The sequence below is a fragment of the Nothoprocta perdicaria genome, unplaced genomic scaffold, assembly GCF_003342845.1.
Source record: "Nothoprocta perdicaria isolate Ctin4 unplaced genomic scaffold, notPer1 scaffold_2, whole genome shotgun sequence".
Taxonomy (NCBI): domain Eukaryota; kingdom Metazoa; phylum Chordata; class Aves; order Tinamiformes; family Tinamidae; genus Nothoprocta; species Nothoprocta perdicaria.
The window spans coordinates 7,506,450-7,528,000 of NW_020455204.1; the positions used below are offsets into that span (position 1 = coordinate 7,506,450).

A 21,551-nucleotide genomic window follows, 5' to 3' on the forward strand; every position below is an offset into this window, starting at 1 on the left:
GCCGCCGGGCGATGCGCGGCGGCCGCGGCTGAGGCGGCGCCCGAGGCGGCAGCGAGGAGCCCGCGGCCGCGCGCAGGGAGGGAGCCGCCTGGGCAGCGCCGCCGAGGGCCGCCGCAGGTGAGGAGGGGCCGTTGGCGGCGGGTAGCGGCCGTTGGGGAGGGGGTAACGGCCGCTCGCGGGTGGGTAACCGTCGCGCCGTGAGGCGACGGGCGGCGGCCGAGCCTGAGGGCGCGCAGCGCGGTGCGAGGCGGGGACCCGCGGCCTGGCGGCTGCGCCACGACCAGAACGGTGCCCCCGGGCGAGAATAATAATAAAAAATTAAAATAATTTTCTTCTCCTGGCGATGCGGGGAGGGCAGGCGGGCGTTGAGCTGCCGCAGGGCGGTGAGGAGTGAGGTGCCTGATGAAAGCAGTCGTAAAGCTTTCTTTTTTATTATGTTTTTAATTAGCGCAAAGGAGGAGAGCGGATGGTTGGTTATCCTGCAGGTTGTTCTACCCCCCCAGCTCACCCAGGCGCAGCCCCGCCTGGCCCCGTGCAAGGGCATTGCCCCCATTCCCAGCTGCGCGGGTGTCAGAACCAGTGTCTGGAAAATTCAGAGGTGCCTCAGCAGGGCTGCTGGGTCCCTGCCCTCCACCTTTGGGCAGGTTTCACCCGCCATCCCCCTTCATCTCTCCTCCTTCAGTGTGTTTTCCCTTGGGAAAGGGGCAGCGGCATCTTGGTGGGTGACACTGAAGCCACGAGGGTGGAGCAGAGAGGGAAGGTGGAGGCATCGTGTGTGTCTGGGGCTGTGCAGGGAGCCCCCCTGCTTGTGGTTTATCTGTCTGTGGGGGTGCCTGGTCGCTGTGGACATGGCAGCGAGGAGAGCGCAGCTCCCCTCCTGACATGGAGCAGCTCGTAGCTGCGCAGAGGCGCCGTTTCCTGCACGGCGTCTGGGGTGGGACGGAAGGGAGCAAGGAGGGGCCCTTGCCACCATGGGCAGCAGCGCTCGAGTTCGCCGTGTTCCACTGTGCAAAGCAGAGACTGGTGGTAAATAGAGGCACAGAAGCCGAGGCGGCTCTTGGGGTGGAATTGTCCATTTTGATCTGCATTGCAGGTGCGTAAGAAACATCCAGGGTGCTTATTGGCTTTGCCTAGATGGTGAGATGCCCACACTTCTTGCTCTTCTTCCTTTTATTTTTATTGATGCTTTTGCCATAGCAACTGTTCCCCTTAATTTAAAAAAAAAAAAATAGTAGTCATTAACACAGTGCCTTTTCCTATATAACTTCCTAGTCAACAAATGTAGTTTTGTAGAGCTGTACTGTGCCTGACCCTCTGAGAGAGGCTAGGCAGAATATGCAGAATTTATGCACCGCAGTGGTCTCTTGCTTTTTGATTTGACCCTTGAAAGCAAGTGCTATATAAATGGCCATTCAAATGCTGTAATAATGCTGATTATTTGTTTTCTTAGATTTGTTTTCAAGACTTTGGTTATGCTGACAGGCTGGCAAGCATTGTCAATGGAACGACAGAGATGGGGAGATGATAACAAAGTATTAACTACTTAAGTAGAAAATAAGAATATTGGCTGAACTGATGCATAACTGATTTTTTTCATCTGATCATCACCATGTTTCTGCTACTTTCCCCAGCCTTTTGGGAAAGAGAAAGCTTAAACTCTCATGACAAACTCAACTGTTGTATGTAGTTCTGAGTCCAGCAATTGATGTGAACCTTAGTACAGTAATCATTTATTTGTTTTCTTTGTTTCAGATTTTAGATATAATTACAGCCTTATAAGAATAGGCTTTCAAATGATGTTTAACAATTTATCATTAGAATTACAGAAATCAGATTCTTCTATGTGCCCTAATTCAAGAAGTTCTAAGGGCAATTCATTCTCTTTTATCGTGTTTAACAGTTGTTGGCAAAGTCCTCCAAGTTCTTATACTAGAATGTAAAATAAAATTTGTAGCTACATTCTCTCTGCTATAGTGTATAAAATATTCCAGAAATAAGCTGGTATTTTTTTCATTTTTCAAGTTTACTTTTGGTAGCTTATTAGACTCTTGTTTCTACATTTCTCTCAATAGTTTCATGAGTTATAGAAAATTGTATTTTAAATAGTTACAATTATTTAAAATTAAATTTAAATTTATTTTAAATGTTGATGCTTTAGAAGAAATAGGTGTGTTCTGAGAGGGCAGGGCCCTAGCTTTTCCTTTTCTGCTACTCCTGAAACTAAAAAGGTTTAAAAATCAAAGCCACAGACAAAGCAAGGACTTTAGAAGCATTCTGGTGTCAGAAAAAGATGTATAGGCATGCAACCTTTTCCACGTCCTCTTACTGCATTCCACAGGAAAATATTGGGCATGCTTAGAGCTGCTGTGAAATGTAGAAAAGCACAGACAAAAACTTGCTGCCTTGTTGTAGGTCCCTCGTTCCTGTTATGGATAGGAATATATTGCAAATAAGCTAATACCGTGTGGCAATAATCGGTGTTGCCAGAGCCGGCCTCTGGTGGTGCTTGTGGCTCCTGGAAACAGCCGAGCTGCCAGGACCGGGGTGGAGCCGAGCAGGGAGGTCGCCCTTTGTTCAGCTGAGATCTCATCGAGTTGCTGTGGTTCCTCCGCATCCGCAGCACCTCAGAACAGAGTCTCCTCCTTCCTTGTGCTTCCACCTCATACCATGTCCAAAGAAGCAAAAGATGATAAATAGTGAATCCAGAACAGTTTAGTTGAAAGCTCAGATCGTTGCTTGCTGTGTCTCCTCCCCGATTCCTGCACTTGGTGTGACCTGGCATTCCTTAGACACCTGGTCGTGCACGTGGGCTGATGGCAGGCGCTTCTGTGTTGGGTTTGAAGTGATATCAAAATAGTCTTTTCTCTGCAAGAGGCTTTCCGGGCATGTTGGTCAGAATCATATGGCTCAGTGATTAATTTTATCTAAGAGCATTGTACTATTCTCTACCAGCTCATTATTTCTGGTTATGTTAACGAGCACTATGCTAGAAATAGAACTAATACATTTATTTGCTGCTAAAAGAAAGAGGTGTAACAAAATACTGCTGAAAACCTTTCCTGTTTTGAGGAGCCTGTTTTCTAGAACACAGCAAGTTCTAGAAGACTTTTATGGGTTGTACTTAAAACACTAAAATATCTTTCTGCTTGTCAGTCTTAATTACAGGTCTAAGACCCAAGATTCAAGGTCAGTTATTAAAAACATCGCTTGACGTAAGCTAAAAAACTTACGTCTTCTTTGGGTAATCATTACCACTGTATCTTCTTCAGCAGGATCTCTCAAAACCTTTATTTTGAGCAAAGCACAGGTATAAATTTCTCTGTGTTTGACTGCAGTCACTGTCCTGGAATAATGGTATAATAGGTGGTTTATGGAACCATATCAGAAAACTTAAAGGAACGTGCGTATTCCTCGACATGTTAAACGAGACTGGAAAGTCGTTTCACTCTTTGGTAGATTTGCTGTTAAAATATCTGTTCTTTGTGAGTGGATTTTTTTCCTAGAAGGACCGACTTGTTTAGCCTGCTGTAAGTCTGCAGCCTGTTCCCCTTGACGTGTTTCACAAATATTCTGCATAAACTCTGCAAATCATGTTTTCAGTGCAGTTCTTGCAGCAGGAGCTAGAGCTTGGCTGAGTGCCCGGAGCCGGTGCCGCTGCCATGGAAGCGGTTCTGCCTCTGCCGCCCCCACCGCCCTGGTTACTGATTTTCCAGCTCCCCCTTCAGCCTGTGCTAAAGCATTTCAAAAGTGTTTGCTCTGCTGCACAGTAAACCTGAGAAATAACCGGTGGGAAAAATGGGTTAGTTTTCAGCTGGACCGGCTTTTTGACCTGGTTCACTGTATGATCACTAGACCGGCAAAGAAAGGTGATTTGAAGCATTTGACAAACCTGGTGCTAAGCTCTTGCAGAGGATGACCAACGGAGTCACTTATGTTAAAACTGTCGTGGTAGCTTCTCAGTTTGTGCGTCATTAAGTATTCAGAATCGGGACATTTTTTATGACACAAATACAATTGTATGAATTCCTCCTGTGATTCATACATTACTGCTAAAACTGTCTTAAAGCTAGCATGAAATGGTAGTCATGAGGGAATTGGTGATACCTGATAAAAATAATGGCTTTCCATAATACTGTATCATTTCTAAACTTGCAGTAATACTATATCCTTGTAGAATAAAACCTTTGGCTGCTGCCTTAATGGATTAATTCCTGATTCAGGAATTAATTCCTGATTCAGCTTTAACTAAAGCTGGAGAACTTTCTTAATGACTTTAAAGAAAGGCTCATTCTAGTGTGTAACACTGAGCCTGTTAGTCCAGGGATGGAACTGAGTATTTATTTTCCTTTTTTTTTTCTGGCAGTAGAAATTGTCCTTAGTAGAAGGAATTGCATGAGTTCCTGCAGTACTACAGGTGACTGTGATTAGGTACAAGGTAATAGTTCTTTTGTTCTCTGTCTTCTTTAAAACTCTAATGGAAGCTGTGTTAAAGCAAACTAGTTTATCCTCAAAATGGAGTGAAATGGAAGCTCCTGATGAGCAGCTTTTCTACAGGAAAGCAGAAGAAAGCCTACACGTTCCTTTGAAATGCAGCATAGCCTTTATTATAAGGGGTTGGAGGGTTATTGTAATAAACATTGAAGAAAATGTGTGGACTTCATTGCTAAGAGTGTTTTTTTTAAGGTAGTCAGTGTTATTTAGATGACAGCGCTCTCTTCTGCTTGAAGTGGATTATGCCAAAATTAAGCCATTTTCAGTGACTTTCTGCCAAAGCAAGGCTTTTCTCCCTGACAGCTGTGCAGCCTTATCATTGCCATAGCCTGGTATGCTTACAGTAATTATAATGACACTGCAGAACCCCTTGCTTTTGATTTGGTTCTCCGATAATCTGTGACATGCTAGTGACCACAGCCATTTCAGACATGCCTCTGGTGTCTCTGGTACTCTTAGTCTGCTTTCCCAGTGACAGCTCATCTGGTCTCAGGGACAGAGAAAACTCAACCTGAATTATTCCTGTCAATCCTTATGACTTAGGCTTGATAGTCATGCTTGCAAGATGTCAGAGATTTCTGCCCAGAGTACCAGCTTGTTCGTTTAAGGCATCTGCAGGTATTAAATCACTGCTGCCAGGAATGCCTGCCCCGTACTAGGCACTGTCATAGTAACAAAAAACCTTTTTGCAGTAATACGGAAGCCTGTACTTTCTCAGGGACACTGAGAGGTTGGCTGAAATCTCTGATCAGAAGACGAAAGGGAAACAGGGTTAAAAAAAACACCCAGTAAAATAGTATTAAAACAGGAGTAAAAGAGTGCGAAAGCAGTGTACTGAGGCAATAGTTACATTTATAAATCTGTTCATGTTCTAACCTAAATGGTGGAGGAGGAGAGGGACGGAACTGTAGCTATAAAATGTAAGCTGCTAAGGGAACACCAGAAGAGGGGAGAAACATTCAGAAAGCAGTTATGTAGGCCAGCCTGGAAAGCACAGCTAAAGCAAGGATTGAACTAGGTAAAGTGGTTTAGTCTAATGAACAAACAAAAAAGGGGAACCAGAAATCTGAAACTCCTGTGATGAGCTGCCATGATACAGTTGTGGTTTCACTGCTGGCTCTGGAGTGACTCGAAGGAGCAGTAACAGTATCAGGATAGAGAGTGCAGAGAAATGGCTGAGCAGAAGGGCAGCAAAGGCCTGAAGCTGCTGTGGAGACTGGAGAGTTTCTTTTATTAGGTCCTTATGAATAAGCTGAACAAACACTTTTGGTAGGGCATGAGTCTTTGGAGATGGAAGAGCTGATCTAAGCAAAGGACCTCAGTGTGGCATTTTTAGCACTAGAGTTGCATTATTTAGAAGTGTTGGGCCAGTTCAGTGACAGTCTTTAAAACTGGGACTGGCTTAAAACTCAGAAGGTTCTTCTAAGAGAATTCCTTCTTACCAGAAGATACCTGTAGTCCTAATTAGTTCTTGAAATCATGTTTCGTATGCCATGCAAAAAGCAGCTTCTGTTCTGTTTTTTTAGAGGGGAAGGCAGTGGCTGGATACTGGTTGAGAGGAAAACAGTGGCCTGTCTAGACGTGTTCCAATGGAAGCTGTGAATATGTGTTGACAGAGCTGAAGTAGCTTCTCAGGTGGTTTAGTCCTTTCTGCATTTAAGAGATTATTCTGTCTGTTTAATGGTTCTCTGCCAAATGAGAAGGAAAATGTTAAGTAACCATGGTTGGTTAGACTTCATTCCAGCAGTTTTCTTTAGGTTGTATCTTAAATCATAGATTAGCATCTCCCTCTTCTTATCTTGTAGGGGACTATAGAGATAACTTGGGTTTTGTGCCCAGGCGCCTAATACACAGCCAGAAAGTGATGCTAATCACCCTGACCTCTTTTGAGTTCCATCCAGATACTTAAGATTAGAAAAGTCCTGAAGCCTGCACATCATCTGCAAGGCAAGATTTGGCTGCCAAAAAGGTCAATAGCTTGCTCAGTATACAAAAAGTTCAATATACTGTAAGCATGCAATATATTTGCATTTTGGAAATTCCTGTTTCATTTTTAGATTTTAAATGCATTTTTTAGTTGTTCCCTTTTTATGGAAGAAAACAGTATGTAGACCCAAACAAGATGCACTCAGTGCCCAGCAAAAAGTGTTGCAGAAAGGGAAATGGTAACCACTGACTTGTTACTGCTCCTCCTAATTTTTGTTATCCTTATTAAATGAAAGGACATATACATTCCTGGTTGGAGTTAGCTTGGCTCTGCATTTCACCATGCCTTTTGGATAAGAACTTGTCTCCTTGCTTTAGAGGCAAGGGGCAAAGCACAGTGACTTAACTGTTCTCTGATGTATGCCGTTAGAGTTTTCTTCCCAGCACTGGCTTAATTTATCTGATGAAATGCAGCCAGGGTCGGGTAGTCTTATGAGAGCTGTCCTACTGATTCCCATGGTGAGCAAGGGAAGCCTGTTCACCTGGGCTGTAAAGGGCTCAGCTATTTCTGCATTTTCACCCTCTTTTTGTGTGTGTGTGGCAGGGGTGGAGGGAGGTTTGTTTTTAATATAATCTTTTCTTGGCTGTATTGTTGGTCCTCCTTCCTCCTCTTTTGGGAAGGCAGGAGATAAAATAACCTTAGCACAGTCTCGAAGCTGCTTTATAGAATTCTTCTTTGAAACTCCAGGGGCAGCCATACCTGAGAATCTATTTTAGAATTAACCTCTCTCAGGACCATCTTTCTCACACCCTTGAGAACAGTTGTTGGATCTGATTCATGATTATTTATGCTGTGCATCAAGACACGGGGAGTTAAGAATTGCCAAGGATCGTGGGGTAGACATAAATCCCACTGTGACCAAAACCTCCCTTGGAGCTCAGTTAAACCTTCTGTATACGAAAGTGCTCTTTTCCTGGCATTTATGTGTTAGTGAGAAAATGTTTGTTGACTTGTTGGTCAGTAGGTCTCACTTCAATCATATCTTTTTATTTGCTAACAAATTTCACTTTTTGAAAATGAATAATGCAATGATAGTAGATTTTAGTAGTTTTAGTAGTTTTAGTTGAATGCAGAATTAAGGGAATATTGCTAATTTATAATAGCTTTTAACATTTTAAATAGATGGCTTATCTTTGTCACTATTGTCAATGTTTGTGGCTTTAAAGTAGTTTATATATTTGCAGTTTCTCAACCCTTTAGTCTTTAAAAGATGTGCATAAACAAGGAAAACCGATTAGTTATAAGATATTAACAGTTTCATAAAATATACACACTGACTGTAAGTGGTGGGGAGGGAGAAGAAAAATGCCTTCATCATGTAAACTTGCAGCATCCTAATAATCTGAATTGTTCAAAGGTAAGTGTGTTAGAAAATTGATTGTATTCAAATGACATCCCGCTCATAAATCGGCATAGGTTCAGTCTGCTGCTGAAAAGAAAAATCATAACAATTTGGCAAACAAAGAGCATTAAGCATCTGCTGAAGGTAAGCAATGTGCCCCCCTTGCCCTGCCATGCAGTAGCATTGGCAGTGTCAGCATCCAGGAGGGAAGCGTGCAGGCTGCGTGCCGGTGGGCAATGTGAACACATTCCCTGGATTTGGTAATGCTCTCTGGAATAGGTTCTCCTGTGCATGCCTGCAGGATATCTGTGCCTGCTTTCTCCCTGTGTTTCCATCAAAGAGTAAGCGTCCAAGGTCTGGACGCTTTACGAAGTTAAGTGTAGTTGCCGAGTTCTTTGTGGTCATCTTTATCCAGCTCTTTGTATCCAATGTTTGTTGGTATTTCTCCTGTCTGACTCAGTTTCCTGCAGAGAATCTTGGCACTGCCATATAAAGGCAACTTTGGCTATTATGCAGCTTCTAAGTCCTTCACATTGATTATTGAGTAACTCCCTAATAAAAGCAATTATTCTATTCAGCATTTTTTTAGTATAGTAAACAACTCCAAAAGCTCACACTAGCACCAGCAAAGCAAGAATAAAGCCCACTGCCTTAGCTGAAGAATAGGAACAAGCTGTGCAAGCAGTATAAATATTGTAGAGTTACAAAAGCATCTGAACCATGGTAATGGCTTCTTTAAATAACCCATGTGTATATTAGGCCAGGTAATGTCTCACTTCCCTCCTAGAGGGCATGCCAGTGGCATCCAGCTCCCAGGGCCTTCTGCTTCCAGGGGCGCTGCGCTGACGGGTTGAATTTGGAGGTTTCTCTGCTGCCTCCTGACTCTGTTTCTGATCTTCACAAATGGTCTGTTTAGAAAGAATTTGCCCAGCAACAGATTAATTGGTTTGCAGGGGAAGGGGGGGGATGTTACACTGTTGCCCTTGTGAACTGGAGATCTTGCCCTTTTTTTAATCTTCTTGTAGCCAATTCCATTGTATTACTGTTTTAACAGCATAAACCAATTAGATGTTATTCTAGAAAAAATAAGATACACCTTTTGACTGGCTTCTGATTAGGTAGTTTTTGGCCAGCTTTCCAGTTAGACGCTAGCTGAAAGTCTCCAGGGGCAAAATATTCCAGAACCTTGAGTTGGGTGAATCACAATGTGATGCATTGGTCTCCGGGAGGCTGTTCAGACTGCAGATGAGGGTTTTTTTTTTTTTTTCTCCTCCTCCTTTGTTCTGTAGAAATTTCCTCATAAATTAGACTGCAAAATCAGTCCAAAGAATTTTTAATATTGCAGTAATGGCCAGGGTTGAGAGATAATGGGCATTGAGTTGGACTCAGTTTCATACAGATCTCAAGCTTTAATATACTGAGCTACATTTTTGTGTTTTCAGGTTCACTTGTAATAATGGCTACAAAATACAGTGTATTAATACTAAGTTGCCTGTTTTAAGCAGATTTCAGCAGAGCCCCGGGACACATGCACAGGTTACACAGTGTCATTGAGGCTGCATGTGAATCTGCAGTGGGCAAGGTAGAATTGAAGGTGCTGTCCATCAATTTTGTAAAAACTGGCTTTTTCCTGATGGCTTTCTGCTTCCCTTGAAGGAGAGGGGAGAGGACAGCCAAGCAACAGGCTGCCCGGCGCTATGTTGCAGCAAGGCAGCAGAGGGTAGGAGCTCACGGAGGGTTTATGGGAAGCTGCCCTTCTGATCCCTTATCCTCAGGGCAGAGTAAGGACTACTTACCCCAAAAGGGCTGCACCTAAAACCCAAGTGTATTGATTTAATTGCCTTCACTGATTAGCTTCCAGTGCTGCGGGAGAAAAGATGCTCTGGTGCAGCTAATACTCGTTTTCTTCCCAAGATTCTATAACTGATCATTTTTCTTCAGCCTAGGTAGTTCTAGTGTGTTCTCAGATGCAGAGGAGCATTATAGGTGTTTTTGTTTTTGTTATAGGTGATAAATAACCATAAGGAAGTAGTAGTTACAACCTCATTTTATTTTCTTCTAACATAACTAGAGATATAGGTATTTCTTATTGATGTGTTTGTTGCTGGTGACTGTCTCTTCTACCCCAATTATAGGTGCAGACATAAAGCTGCTATTAGTAACCACTGTGATAATAAAGCTTTCAGAGTACTACATGCCTGCTGTTCTTCCACGTAGCACTGTCAGTGCTTAGAGAAGTTTCTTTAAATAAAAGATATTTCCCACTATTAATAAAAATCTGTTCTGAGCGTTGGTGTTTGTGCAGTGAAAGCTCTTGCTATGGAGGAGCTGCTGTGGAGGGATGGACACTGGTGCAGGTTTATTCTACTGACATATTCTGTCGATAAGAATCTAATGAGCACTTAAGAAATTGGATGATTCAGTAAAGCTTTTGTCTGTCTGAAGTCAGCTTTGCAAGCAAGACCATGTCACTTTGAAAATGTATCGCAGCAAAAATATCAATAAACTTTAAAAGTAATGATGCCATACAGTAACTGCTATGACCTGAGTAGTCAATCTTCAAATAATCCGTTGATGCTGTGGACTGTGTGAGGGTCCAGTTGTGGTGGCCATGGAAAAGTTTCTTGTGTGAATCTCTTGCCTTTGTGTGCAAAAGTAGCTATGGCTCAGGTGAATCATTTCTCAGAGTATTATGCTTAGGAACAGTCGAAATGTGTTACTTGCACTAAGTGGACATCTTAGCAGTTTTGAAGTTGCAGAATCAATCTTTTCATTGTTCTCTCTTTGCTAAGAGAACACTGAAAGAACAGTGAAAAATACTGTAAATGGCAAGATTGACCAGTTAAGGGTGCCAGTGAGACAGCCGAGGGTGAGAATTAAGGTCTGACCCCTGCACAGCCTGTGACCCTGTCACTCCAGCCTGCTGCTCTAATGCCATCGCGGACGCTGTCCCAGCAACAGAGATTCCCTTCTCGTTACTTGGTTAAGTAGCCTAAATACTCTAATTGTTTTTCCGGCTCTGTTTAACTCACCACAATCACCATGTTAGGTCTGCTGTCTCCTTGGATCCGGAGGCACTTGGCAGTCCTTTCTTCATGTCTACCCAGAGCAGCGCCTGTCCTGTGCAGCTTCCCAAAGAGATGTGTTTTCTCCCAGTTCTGTCTTGTGAGATTCCCGTCAGTGTGAGCTACTGACCCTTCGGCGTCCCCATTAGCCCATCTCCGTAGACTTTTTCTTCTGCACACCTATGTCCGAGGACGAGAGTTGAAAGGCCGTCTTGGCAGAGCTCTGCAAGTTACAGTAGTAATGCAAGCAGTGCTCAGAGTGCTCAAGATTCCTCCCAGCACTGTCCAGTTAACCATTTCCATCTTTATTTGGTGCTGAGCATTGCGGTAGTCAAGGCCCTCCTCTTATTGTACAAAGCATTTAAAGCAGTGTTACAGTTGCCTTTGTGCTCATAACCCAAGCAACAAGAAGTCTGTCATTTTTCTCTTTAAGAGAAACATGGTGCCTGAGCATGGCCTTACCGTCCGTGGGCCGGGGCTTCTCCGCTGCGGGAACCGCGTCCTGTCCCGGTGCCAGGCTCCGTCGTGCCGCGCAGCTGAGGACACAATCGGCACCGCGCCGGGCAGAGCTCTCTGCTGCAGGTTCTAGTGTGCACGTCTCGACGGGGCCGCCCTTGGCAACCACACGGAGACCCTCACACGGGCAGCAGCGTCAGGCTCTGCTCTTTGTTAAAGGCAGATTATTTTGCGGTCTCTTTTATGGTGTGTTTTAGGGCTTTCTTCCTTGTTTATAATTAAGGGAGTTATTCATTCCTGTATCCTGAGAGGTAAATGGGAAGCCCTCCACAAGACCAAGGGACATACTAGTCATTTCTGAGAACTCCACTTTTATCTTGTAAAAGGATTAGTGACTTAGGCCTGTCTGAAACTAATCCTTTAAATGTGTTAACTCCAAACAAATGAGTTCCTGGGCTGCTCTGGCCTAGAATGTAATCAGGTTTTCTATGAACTTGGAGCCCTTGTAACTGAGGGGGTCATGATATGGGAAAATATTTTACTTCTGTGGGCATTTGTGTCATTACATTTTCAATTCTTTAATAGTAGACTAGTTATTCTGTTGATTTGGGCTGTAGGACCAGGATATTGATATCTGCACAATAGCTGACTCCGTCTGTTTACTAACAGATACCCTGCATGCCAGGATGGCAGCTTCCAACCTGGAGAACCAGTTGCACAGTGCCCAGAAGAACCTGCTGTTTCTGCAGCGCGAACACGCGAACACACTGAAAGGGCTGCACGCCGAGATCCGCCGCCTGCAGCAGCACTGCACAGGTAACGCACGCCGGGGGCCAGCGCACTGCCGGGGCTCTGCTGCTGAACAGCCGAGTGCTTCGTAGCGGGAGGGACCCTGATGGCCACGGCTGTACAGGGAAAGGCACGGAAAGGGGGAGATGTGTCTGTTGCACACCAGGCTTGGGCAGAGGGGAGGTCTTCTGCAGAGCAATGTTCAACCTCTAGATCTCATCACATCCCAAATGCAAAAGTGAGGCTTGGGAACCAGTCCTGACTTCTCTTTCTCCGAAATCCTCTAAAATACCATTTCTTGTTTATAGCCGAATGTAACTGGGTGAACTTGATGTGCACGGAGTTGCCCTACTGAAGAACCAATATATAAACTTAATTCTTCTTACAAGACTGTGGGACTTGCTGCTTATTTTAGCATTCAACCCTTCACAACAAGGCCCACCACCACAGCATGGTTAGGATGAGCTCATGTTACTTTTACACACTACAACTCAGAGCACAACTTTGTAATCAATAGCAAAGATTGTCCTCAAAACTCTGTTCTGTCTGTTTTAGTTATTTTACAGATTTGATAATCTGCAGTGGATCTTCTAAGCTGGTTGTATTTTATGAAAACATGTCAATGTAACTATGTTTGGGGTAGCATATATGTTGTTGCTCTAACAAAAGGGTGTGGGGTTTTTTGTTTTTTTTTTTCAGACTTAACCTATGAGCTGACTGTAAAAAGTTCAGACTTGACAGGTAAGGAAAACAAAATACGTGATTTTTGTCTTAATGTTCATGCTGCATTTCTCATGTTTCAAACTATTTGTACTTTGCCATTACAAGCACATTGTCATTGGATTATGGAATTTACAAATTCCAAAGGTATTAGAGTGGTTTTCTGCTTTCCAGGCTTTTATCCGTATTTATGAAGTAAATGTCAAGTTCTAAACCAAGGTCACAGGATATCTTTGGAAGAGAGTGTAGACCTGCTGACTCTTCTCCATTACTTCAACCACCAGACCATCACTTCCCTGTTTGCTCTATGGGAACAGAGGACATGAATTTTAGAGACAGACACAGTATTAAAGTTCACCTAATACTGTAATTATACCACAGAGATTTAAAAAAAAAAAAATGGTTGACTGCCAGTTATTTCAGCTGAAGGATGGGAATGAAACCCTCCTTGGGAGCAGCCTTCTGGCTTGGGAATGGCCTGGGGGTGGGACATGTTGTACTGCAGCTAAGAGAGCATGGGCAAGCTCAGCAAAGACACAGGGGCTTGCTGGAACGGGGTTTATTTCTTGGTGCTGCAGCACAGCTCAGTGCTTCTGCTCATAGGCCCGTCAGGGTAGGAGAGCTGTCAGTGATGCCAGACTTGTGCGTGCCCCAGGCTGGAGAGGAGAGTGTCTTGCTGGTGAACAGTGCTTGGTATTGGAGGAGTTTGGCCTGCAGCGCTCAGCTGAGCAGTGGGTTGTTACTGCTGCAGAGCTTCCCAAGGAGAAGGTGACAGAAACGCTGCCGCCGCCTGTCCTGCAGCCTGGTGGCAGGGGCGCTGAGAGAGGGCAGCGTCCCTGTGCCCAACGGCCTGCGCTCACCTGCAAGGACTGCTGCTGTGCGGGGCACCCGCTCTCCTTGCTGGGAAGGAAAGGCAGCCAGGCCAAGACCTCTCACCGAGAGAGCGAGAGAGGGGGGCTATAGCAGCAGATGTCCAGTGAAGATGGACACTCCGAGTCAAGCAGCGCCTGCGGAAGGGCAAGGCCTGCAGCCCCGCACGTCTGCGACAGCTTCTCGTGACCAGAGGACTTGCAAAACGGCTTCGAGTGGAGCAAGTTCAGCAGGCGTTGGTTCTGTAACCTGTTCCCTCCCTCCAGTTCCCAAAGCATGTGAAACACTTCGGGGTTTTTTTTGTTTGTTTTTTTGCATAGTATTAACAGCTTTCTTTTAAGCTACAGTGAGCAGCACTAGCACTTACCTTTCCCTCTAAGAGCTGTCCTGGTACTTCTGCAGAGGAAATGATTTAGGGTATTTCTGGATGTCAGTCTTTGGGGAGTTTCTTTATGGCTTTAGGACGTCAGTAGGAAGCCCCATTGCACTATTTTACTTACGGGCTATAATTAACATGAAACATTTGTGCTTCTGCTGTTCCTCTAGGAAATGGTAGCTCCAGAAGTGATGAGCTTAAAAGAAAGTGTGAAGAACTGGAAGCTCAGCTGAAAGTCAAAGAGGCTGAAAATAATGAGTTATTGAAAGAACTTGAACAGAAAAATGCAATGATAATGGTGCTGGAAAATACTATTAAAGAAAGAGAAAAGAAGTATCTAGAAGAGCTAAAAATGAAAAGCCATAAGCTAAATATGCTGTCGAGTGAACTAGAGCAGCGAGCGAGCACCATTGCGTATTTGACGTCTCAGCTCCACGCTACCAAGAAGAAGCTGCTGAGCGCCGGCGGGGCTGCAGAGGGGACCCCTTCAGGCAGCCCCGTGCTGTCCAGCTACAAACCAGCCCCTCCCAAAGACAAACTGCCCGAGACGCCGCGCCGCAGGATGAAGAAGAGCCTGTCGACCCCGCTCAACCCGGAGTTCGAAGAGGCCTACAGAATAGGGGCGGAGAGCCGGAAGCTGCTCCTCAGGGAGCACGTGGATGCCATGCCCGATCCCACGCCCTTTCTGCTGGCCCGGGAAACGGCCGAGGTGCAGCTCATCAAGGAGAGGCCGCTGGTTATTCCACCCATCGCGTCGGACCGCACAGCGGGCGAGTCGTCCAGCCCGGCGCGCGAGAAGCCGCACAAGGCGCACGTGGGGGTGGCCCATCGCATCCACCACGCCGCGCCGCCCCCGCCGCCGCCCGAGGTGGAGACGCTCGCGGTGGATCAGGTCAACGGCAGCAAAGTGGTGAGGAAGCACTCAGGGACGGACAGAACTGTTTGAGTAAAATCACTGATTGAAATGCTCTGTTCTGTTGCTGTTTATGCACTGTGATCCTATAGGATGTATAGCACCTGCGGTCAAGTTTCTTTTGATGCCCTATGCATGCCAAACTTCTTCCAGGTCCATCACTACTAGATTATTATCCTCTAATGCACCCCCCCAATATGACTGTGTTCATATGGCAAGGTACTTACCTCCTGAATGCTGTGGCCAAATTGGGGTACCTGACTGCTTGCTTCTGAGCACTGCTCCACTTACTGTAAGTTCACATGTGGACAAAGGCACAGGCTGCAGTTTGCTTTAGTAACCAATGTTAGCAAAAAAAGAAGCATAACTAGAAACCTGCAGCAATAGGTATTGGCTGTTACCATTTAAAATATCAGTGGTTCTTTTGTCTTCACTGGTAACGCACGTCGAACATAAACACTTAACTTTCATGACAAAGCCTTTCTCATGGTAGCATTGACAGTGATGCAGATGTACAGAGACTTTAGAGAGAGCGAGACCTAAGGATTTGTTTTCCTCTCTCTCTTGCAAAATGTTCACAGGTCCCCTGAGTCCCAGGAAGCATTACTGGAGTAATCCTGAATACTTTGGGTTGTGGCTTTGTTTAAGATTAAAAAAAAAAGGGAGGGGGGGATGGGTTATAAAGCACTCTTTTTAATGGCTAATGAGCCTTATGGAAAGAATATGAACACTGGTGTGTTTTGCAATGGAATGGCTCCATTTTGCATTTTAGACTGATTAGTAAATTGCACTTGTGGCACCTTCCTCCTAGCTTGAGTGCCTTTCCCAGAGAACATGTAACTGGCTGTCCAATACAGAAATGGTTCTTTGTGAGTTGACCTGCTGGGTTTTTGGGTTTGTTTGTTTTTAATTTGTAGTATATTTTGGTGAAGCAATTATTTTTGTTTCCTGATAATCCAAGACTCATTCTGGGCCTCATCAGACAATGCTGTCTCCTAACAGCTTAGACACTTGTAGCATGCCTGATATGTGTCTCTCAAATGTATTTATTTTTAAATTCAACCAACTTAACCAATTCAAACAGGAACAAAACTGGCATCCTTAATTTTTGTCCTTGTGTGTTAGGAAGGACCTGTCCTCCATTTGCCCTATTCCCGTCAGCCTTTTCACTAAACACCTGCCAGCCCCGCGGCCTGTTTGACCACCTGGCTCTGCTGTTACCCAGGGAGGCAAGACCTAGTTATTGAGCGCTGCGAGGCTCACGTTTTAGAGAGGGAGCACCATTTGTTTTGTGGAACCAAGGTCTGGAGCGCCCCTCACCTCCGCCCTGCTCCTCTGCAGCCTCAGGCTCACATGTGGTGCCTGCTCTGGGGCCCACGGGCTGGAGAAGCGGGGAGCAGGGGTAACAGCACCCAGGGGCCCTCCTCGCTGCTCCGCTCCGCAGCTGGGTGAGCCCCCTGCCCAGCATGGCCCGAGCAGGAGCGACGCTGCCCCCAGCCCCGTACCGCATCAGCTGCTCTGGGCTCCCCGCTGCCCCGCTGCTGCTCCGAAGCCCAGGAAACACAAAACACTCTGGCCTTGCACCCTGCTGCTCCTGGGGACGGGCATGTTTGAGTAGTGGTGAGGAGGGCGAGGGAAAAGTTGCCTTCTGGGACACGGTTGGTTAAAGAATGTTTGCGGTTCTATCGTTTTCCATTTTTTAAGTGTATTGCATTAACCAGCAGTGGTTTTGACTTTTTTTTGTTGCCATATTTTTATGGCGGTCTCTTGTATGTCGAACCTACCCTGCCACTTGTTCAAGGATGATGGAAAGTATCTCTTCTAAGCACAGCAGAAGGGATGCTTTGGGCAATTAAAAACACTCCTTACAACCGTACAGGCAAAGCTCAGTCTTTGTGTGCGTGTATGAGACTAACTCACCACCTCCTACCTGTACCTGCAGCTGTCCTGATGGTTTCTAAAAGAAAATGCAAATGATGAGAAACTTTTCCCATGTATTTATTACTACTAATCACAACGTGGAATAGCCTGCTCATAACCTACCCTTCCAAAATGTCAGGTGCTCTTTTTTTTCCTTCATAAGAGAAACTCCCCAGCCCAAGCTGCTGAATCCTTGGCCTTACTTGACTTCTGTTTTCTCGCTCCTGCCCTCAGGCCTCCTTTTCCCAGCAGCAGCTTCCGTGTGGGAACTCCACCCTCGTACCTGCCACGGCCCTGTCAGTCTGCGTTGAGCGTGAGGCAGACGCCCTGAAGCACCCAGTGGGAAAGGTGCTTCGTGGTGTAGAGATCGGCCTCGAACACCAGGCCCACGCCCATGGCGTTCCTGCGCAGGGACGTCGTGTACACGGGCGTGCGGAACGTGTTCTGCAGAGAGGACAGCGAGTCAGGGCGCAGCGCTGCGTGGAACTGAGCTCAAATGCCCAGGCTAGGGCTTTAAGAGAGAGGACTGGCCTAATTAATACAGGGATTTCTTACAAACTTGAAAAGAGAAGACACTGAGCTACATTTACATTACTAACTGGAAATAGGAAATAAAGGAAAGAGTAATGGGGTTAGAAGAGCTTTCCAAGATGCTTATTTCATATTAAATGGAAGAAGAGTAATAAATAATGCAACCTCTAGCACTAAAAAAAAAAGTGGATGCAAAAGTGTTAAGCTGCACTTTATGTATTAGCAAATAATAAAACACTTCCTGCAGTAGAAAATAGAGAGAATACTATACGTCTTGCAGGAAGTAAAGAACTACCACCTGCTGAGATACAGAAATAATCTGCCCCGTGTCCCCAAAGGAGACGTACCTGGAGCTTGAGCCGATGTGCTTCAATGGGAATTATCTTCAGAATAGGCAACTCCACCACAAGGACTTTGGGCTTGCTCTTCATAAGGCAGCTGTTCTCCATGTCCCAGTCTGCTCCTTCCAGGTAGAGGCCAGAAACAAAACATCCTGTAACAACACAAAGGCAGCACCTTGTTTAACTCAAGCTACTGAAAAAAAATCAGCTCCTTCAGACAACTGCTGTCCTTGCAACAGCTTTGCCTTGCTGCTGCAGGCTCAGCAAAATTCACTACAGGGTTTCAAAGTGGAAATACAAAGTAGTCTATTTTTCTGTAGACTTTGTTGTCTTTAATTCAGCAATGATCTCTGTCAGTGGAGGAAAAAAAAGTCTCTTTTCAAATGAAAATTGGTTCAAGGGCTGTACACATGATAAACATTCTTAGGAATAAATGCTGCTTTGCTTGCAGTTTTCCTCCCCCCAGTGCGTGATATCCCCAGTAACAGCAAAGCTCTAAGGAGCTTTTTAAATCCCATGGGACTGTCACCTTTTGTCAGCATGCTGGAACCAGGAGCGTGGGCACAGGGCTGTGCTCGTACAATGCCAAGATCTTTTGCTAGCTCACTGCTACATAAATAGCCAAGGAAAGCCTAGAGGTGACTTTATGTTTTTCCCTCCAATTATATTTTGCAAAAACATTCAGAGATTTCTTTTTCCCTCTTCTATTTCCAATGAGCTCTAGTGCACAGGAGCCGCTCAGCTGGCCCTCACCCAGAGTTTGTTACAACCAGTAATGAGAGCAGCCAGCATCGCCAGGCCTAGAAAGTGCATAGATTTGTTTACAACTGAGCTATCATTAGCTATTTATTTTTTGCTTAAGTGTGCTTAAATATAGTATTCATTGTAAAAACCATATCTCTATAAATATATTAGGATCTGCAATGTTCCCAACATGAAAGAAAAATAATAAGCTTAAGCAAGAAAATGATACTTAGTGAATAGAGCAGATGAGCAGCAAAAAGGAACCTGAGCCTAGCTAATTCCCAGCTCTCAGCTGTGCAGACTCCTAAATTCACCACCAAATGTATTGTCTGGGGAGGCACAATCTCAATGAATCCACTCGTTAAGCTAAGCAGGCACTTAGGCAGCTCGCGCTCACTCTTTGTCTTTGACCAATTACTTTGTTTTTTTTTTTCTAAGTATCAGGGGGAAAAAAAATGGAAAAAAGAAAAAAAAAGAAAAAAAAAAAAAACAGCTACCTTGTCCAGACCCTTCGGTGACGTCTTCTGCCGTCATGTACGTTGTCACCTCGGTGTAGAGGGTGGAGCGATCGAGGGGCCAGCCGTTCCTCCTGCAGGTGGCCTGCACCAGCGCCGTCAGGTAGGACTCGGGGATGTGCAGCCCCGAGAGCCACATGACCTTGGGCTCGCTCTCGTTCACCTGCAGCCACAGGAGACACCGGCCCCTGCTCTGTTCTCCGCCAGAGCCAGAGCTCAGCCCTGAGGCAGAAGCCTTTAAGGGCTGCCCGCTGGCTCCTCGGTTACATCCATCATTGTAGGAATTCTCTATCATCCGACTTGGTGCCAGAGTTAGCTCAAAGAAACTTACTGAAAGCAGAGCACGGTTACTGACTTCTGCATCCCAGCACTGATTTGTGCAGCACATAGCCCAGATGAACAAAGCAGAAGGCACCCCAGAAGGCCTCACTTACCCAGGTGCTGTACTGCTGATACCTATTTCTAAAGAAAATCATCCAGTTCCCAAGCGTTTTCAGCGTGTCGGGGGCCAGGCGCCGCCAGATGCCGGGAATCTGTCCATTAAAGAGAGCCCGAGCCACGTCATCCAGTTCGCTGCTCATCCCAACTTCCCCCGCCAAGGCCTGCAGAGACAGGGAGTGTGCAAGTGCCGAGCAGGGACCACCAAGGCCGGGACTGTTCCCTGTGGAACCCGTGGGCTGCGGCAGCCGGGCTCTTACTCACCCGCTGCAGCTCGGCCAAAGACTTTGCCATCCGAATTATCAGTTTATTAAAACGTTCCAGTTCCTGCAGCAGCACCACTGTAGTAGGGGATATGTCTATTCCAAAAACCTTTCGGATCTGGTCAAGATCAAACACTTGCGGTATCTTGTTTTGTATGTCCTTAGCAACATTCCCAATATATTCGTCTCTACTGATTCCAGTCCCAGATTCACCTGAAACAGAAACGCCTTAGTAAGACTAAAGGCAAATAATTTCTCCCTTCTATGACTAATTCTGTAGAACTAGGGGGCTGCTGGTGTGGGGCACCAAGCCCTCTGCCCGCCCCGCACAACACTGCTGGCGGATCCCGGGTCTCCGGGCGCCAGCCTGGGCAGCCCCATCCAGGACTGGGCTCCATCCCGTGCCCAGCCCAGCGGGTCCCGGCCTGGCTGGTGTCACCGTCCCAGGGCCCGGAGCTCAGCGCTCCCGCCATGCGCACCCGGGACACTCATCGCACCTGTCTGCGGCTGCAGCTCCAGGAGATGAGCCCACATGTCACGAGCTGCCTGCGTGTAATACCCAATCTCAGCGTTGGAATGAAGTCCAAAGACCTCCGGGGTGTTAGCGAGGGGCAGAGACTCTATCTCCTCTGCAATACAGAAACACAGCGTCAAACGCGAGAGCAAAGACACAGCCCCTGGGTGCCCACAGAGGCGGCAGCAGCTCTCGTTACAGCTTCACCTCACAGGCATGACCTGCTGCTGATGTTCATACTCTAGGGATATTGAAACCCAGGGAAACTAGGCATTGAATAAGCATTTCTAGCATTAAGTATGTATACATCTGTAAATATACACACACATGCACATCACCTGTTTACATCCCATCTTTAAAAAACTAGCATACGTTATAGGGGGCTTATTGGAGCTTTCAGTTAAAGAAATGCGAGGAGGTGGCTGCTGAGCTCGCCTGCTGTTACCAAGGGCTGTTCATGCAAAGCAGAAGTGTTGTCATCACTTATATAACACTGCAACACACACACACACACACACACACACACTGACATTTTTATTTCTTTCAGCTATCTCGTATAAAGAGAAAATTTATACTGTAAATAGTCTAGTGTCCAAGTGCTAAATAATGTGGCAGAAAAAAAAACATTTCTTACCAACAAAGTCATCCTTTACAGTCCCTTCTGGAATTTTATAATCAACCTCATCGTTTTTATAAAAATGAAATGTCTGGAATGTGTCAAATATGAAATCGCCCAGGTACTCATCCATGTAGACAGTCAGGATGCGGCGATCAAAGCTGTCGATTGCACGCCCACCATACATGACCTAGAAATTAGTTAAAGCAATATTAAACCCCTGGCTTTTTTGGGCAGCAAATACAGTTAAGGCCCAAACAGCAGCTTTGCTGTTGCAGAACTGCTCAGTGTAACAGAGAGGCCCTTAAGGGACACCAACCACAGCTCCGGGCACCTGCCAAGGGGCACCAAGTGGGATCCTGGTAAGTGCAGGGAGAGCTGCCCTGGGCCACTCCTAAGAACCAGCTTGGTGGTTTTATGTGTGACAATAACTCCCAAACAGCCGTGATTAAGCTCTCAAAATAACAATTTCCTGTAGGATTTCATGCTGCTGCAGCTACGTCGAGCTGGTGGCTACTACACAGCACCAGAGCTTTGTATTGAGATGTGCTTGTAGAGGCCACCCCCTGTGCTAGCAGCCCTGTGCAGCTCTCCTGTTCAGTACCTTTCATCAGAGATCCCCTGAGCAACCTCACTCAAAAATTAATTAAGAACCTCAAC

The 21,551-nt window shown here is 45.8% G+C and overlaps 2 protein-coding genes across 3 annotated transcripts in view; one reads left to right on the forward strand and one right to left on the reverse strand.

Moving 5' to 3' along the window:
* Positions 1–16,434, forward strand: part of CCDC92 (coiled-coil domain containing 92) — a 17,135-nt gene extending 701 nt beyond the window's left edge. The window contains exons 1-4 of one of the 2 annotated variants that reach the window (XM_026037575.1): positions 76–117; positions 12,011–12,157; positions 12,830–12,871; positions 14,267–16,434. In XM_026037575.1, coding sequence (XP_025893360.1) covers positions 12,028–12,157; positions 12,830–12,871; positions 14,267–15,042 — 948 coding nt within the window. In that variant the 5' untranslated portion in view covers positions 76–117; positions 12,011–12,027 and the 3' untranslated portion in view covers positions 15,043–16,434. Of the gene's footprint in view, positions 1–75; positions 118–12,010; positions 12,158–12,829; positions 12,872–14,266 lie in introns of those variants that run through there. The other variant, XM_026037576.1, reaches the window with a different exon arrangement.
* A 712-nt stretch (positions 16,435–17,146) lies between these two features.
* Positions 17,147–21,551, reverse strand: part of DNAH10 (dynein axonemal heavy chain 10) — a 49,408-nt gene continuing 45,003 nt past the window's right edge. Inside the window, exons 71-77 of the mRNA XM_026037482.1 lie at positions 20,910–21,081; positions 20,259–20,390; positions 19,763–19,974; positions 19,495–19,662; positions 19,043–19,223; positions 17,808–17,953; positions 17,147–17,373 (exon numbers count right to left, since the gene is read on the reverse strand). Of these exons, the coding sequence (XP_025893267.1) occupies positions 17,227–17,373; positions 17,808–17,953; positions 19,043–19,223; positions 19,495–19,662; positions 19,763–19,974; positions 20,259–20,390; positions 20,910–21,081 (1,158 nt within the window). The 3' untranslated portion in view covers positions 17,147–17,226. The remainder of the gene's footprint in view (positions 17,374–17,807; positions 17,954–19,042; positions 19,224–19,494; positions 19,663–19,762; positions 19,975–20,258; positions 20,391–20,909; positions 21,082–21,551) is intronic.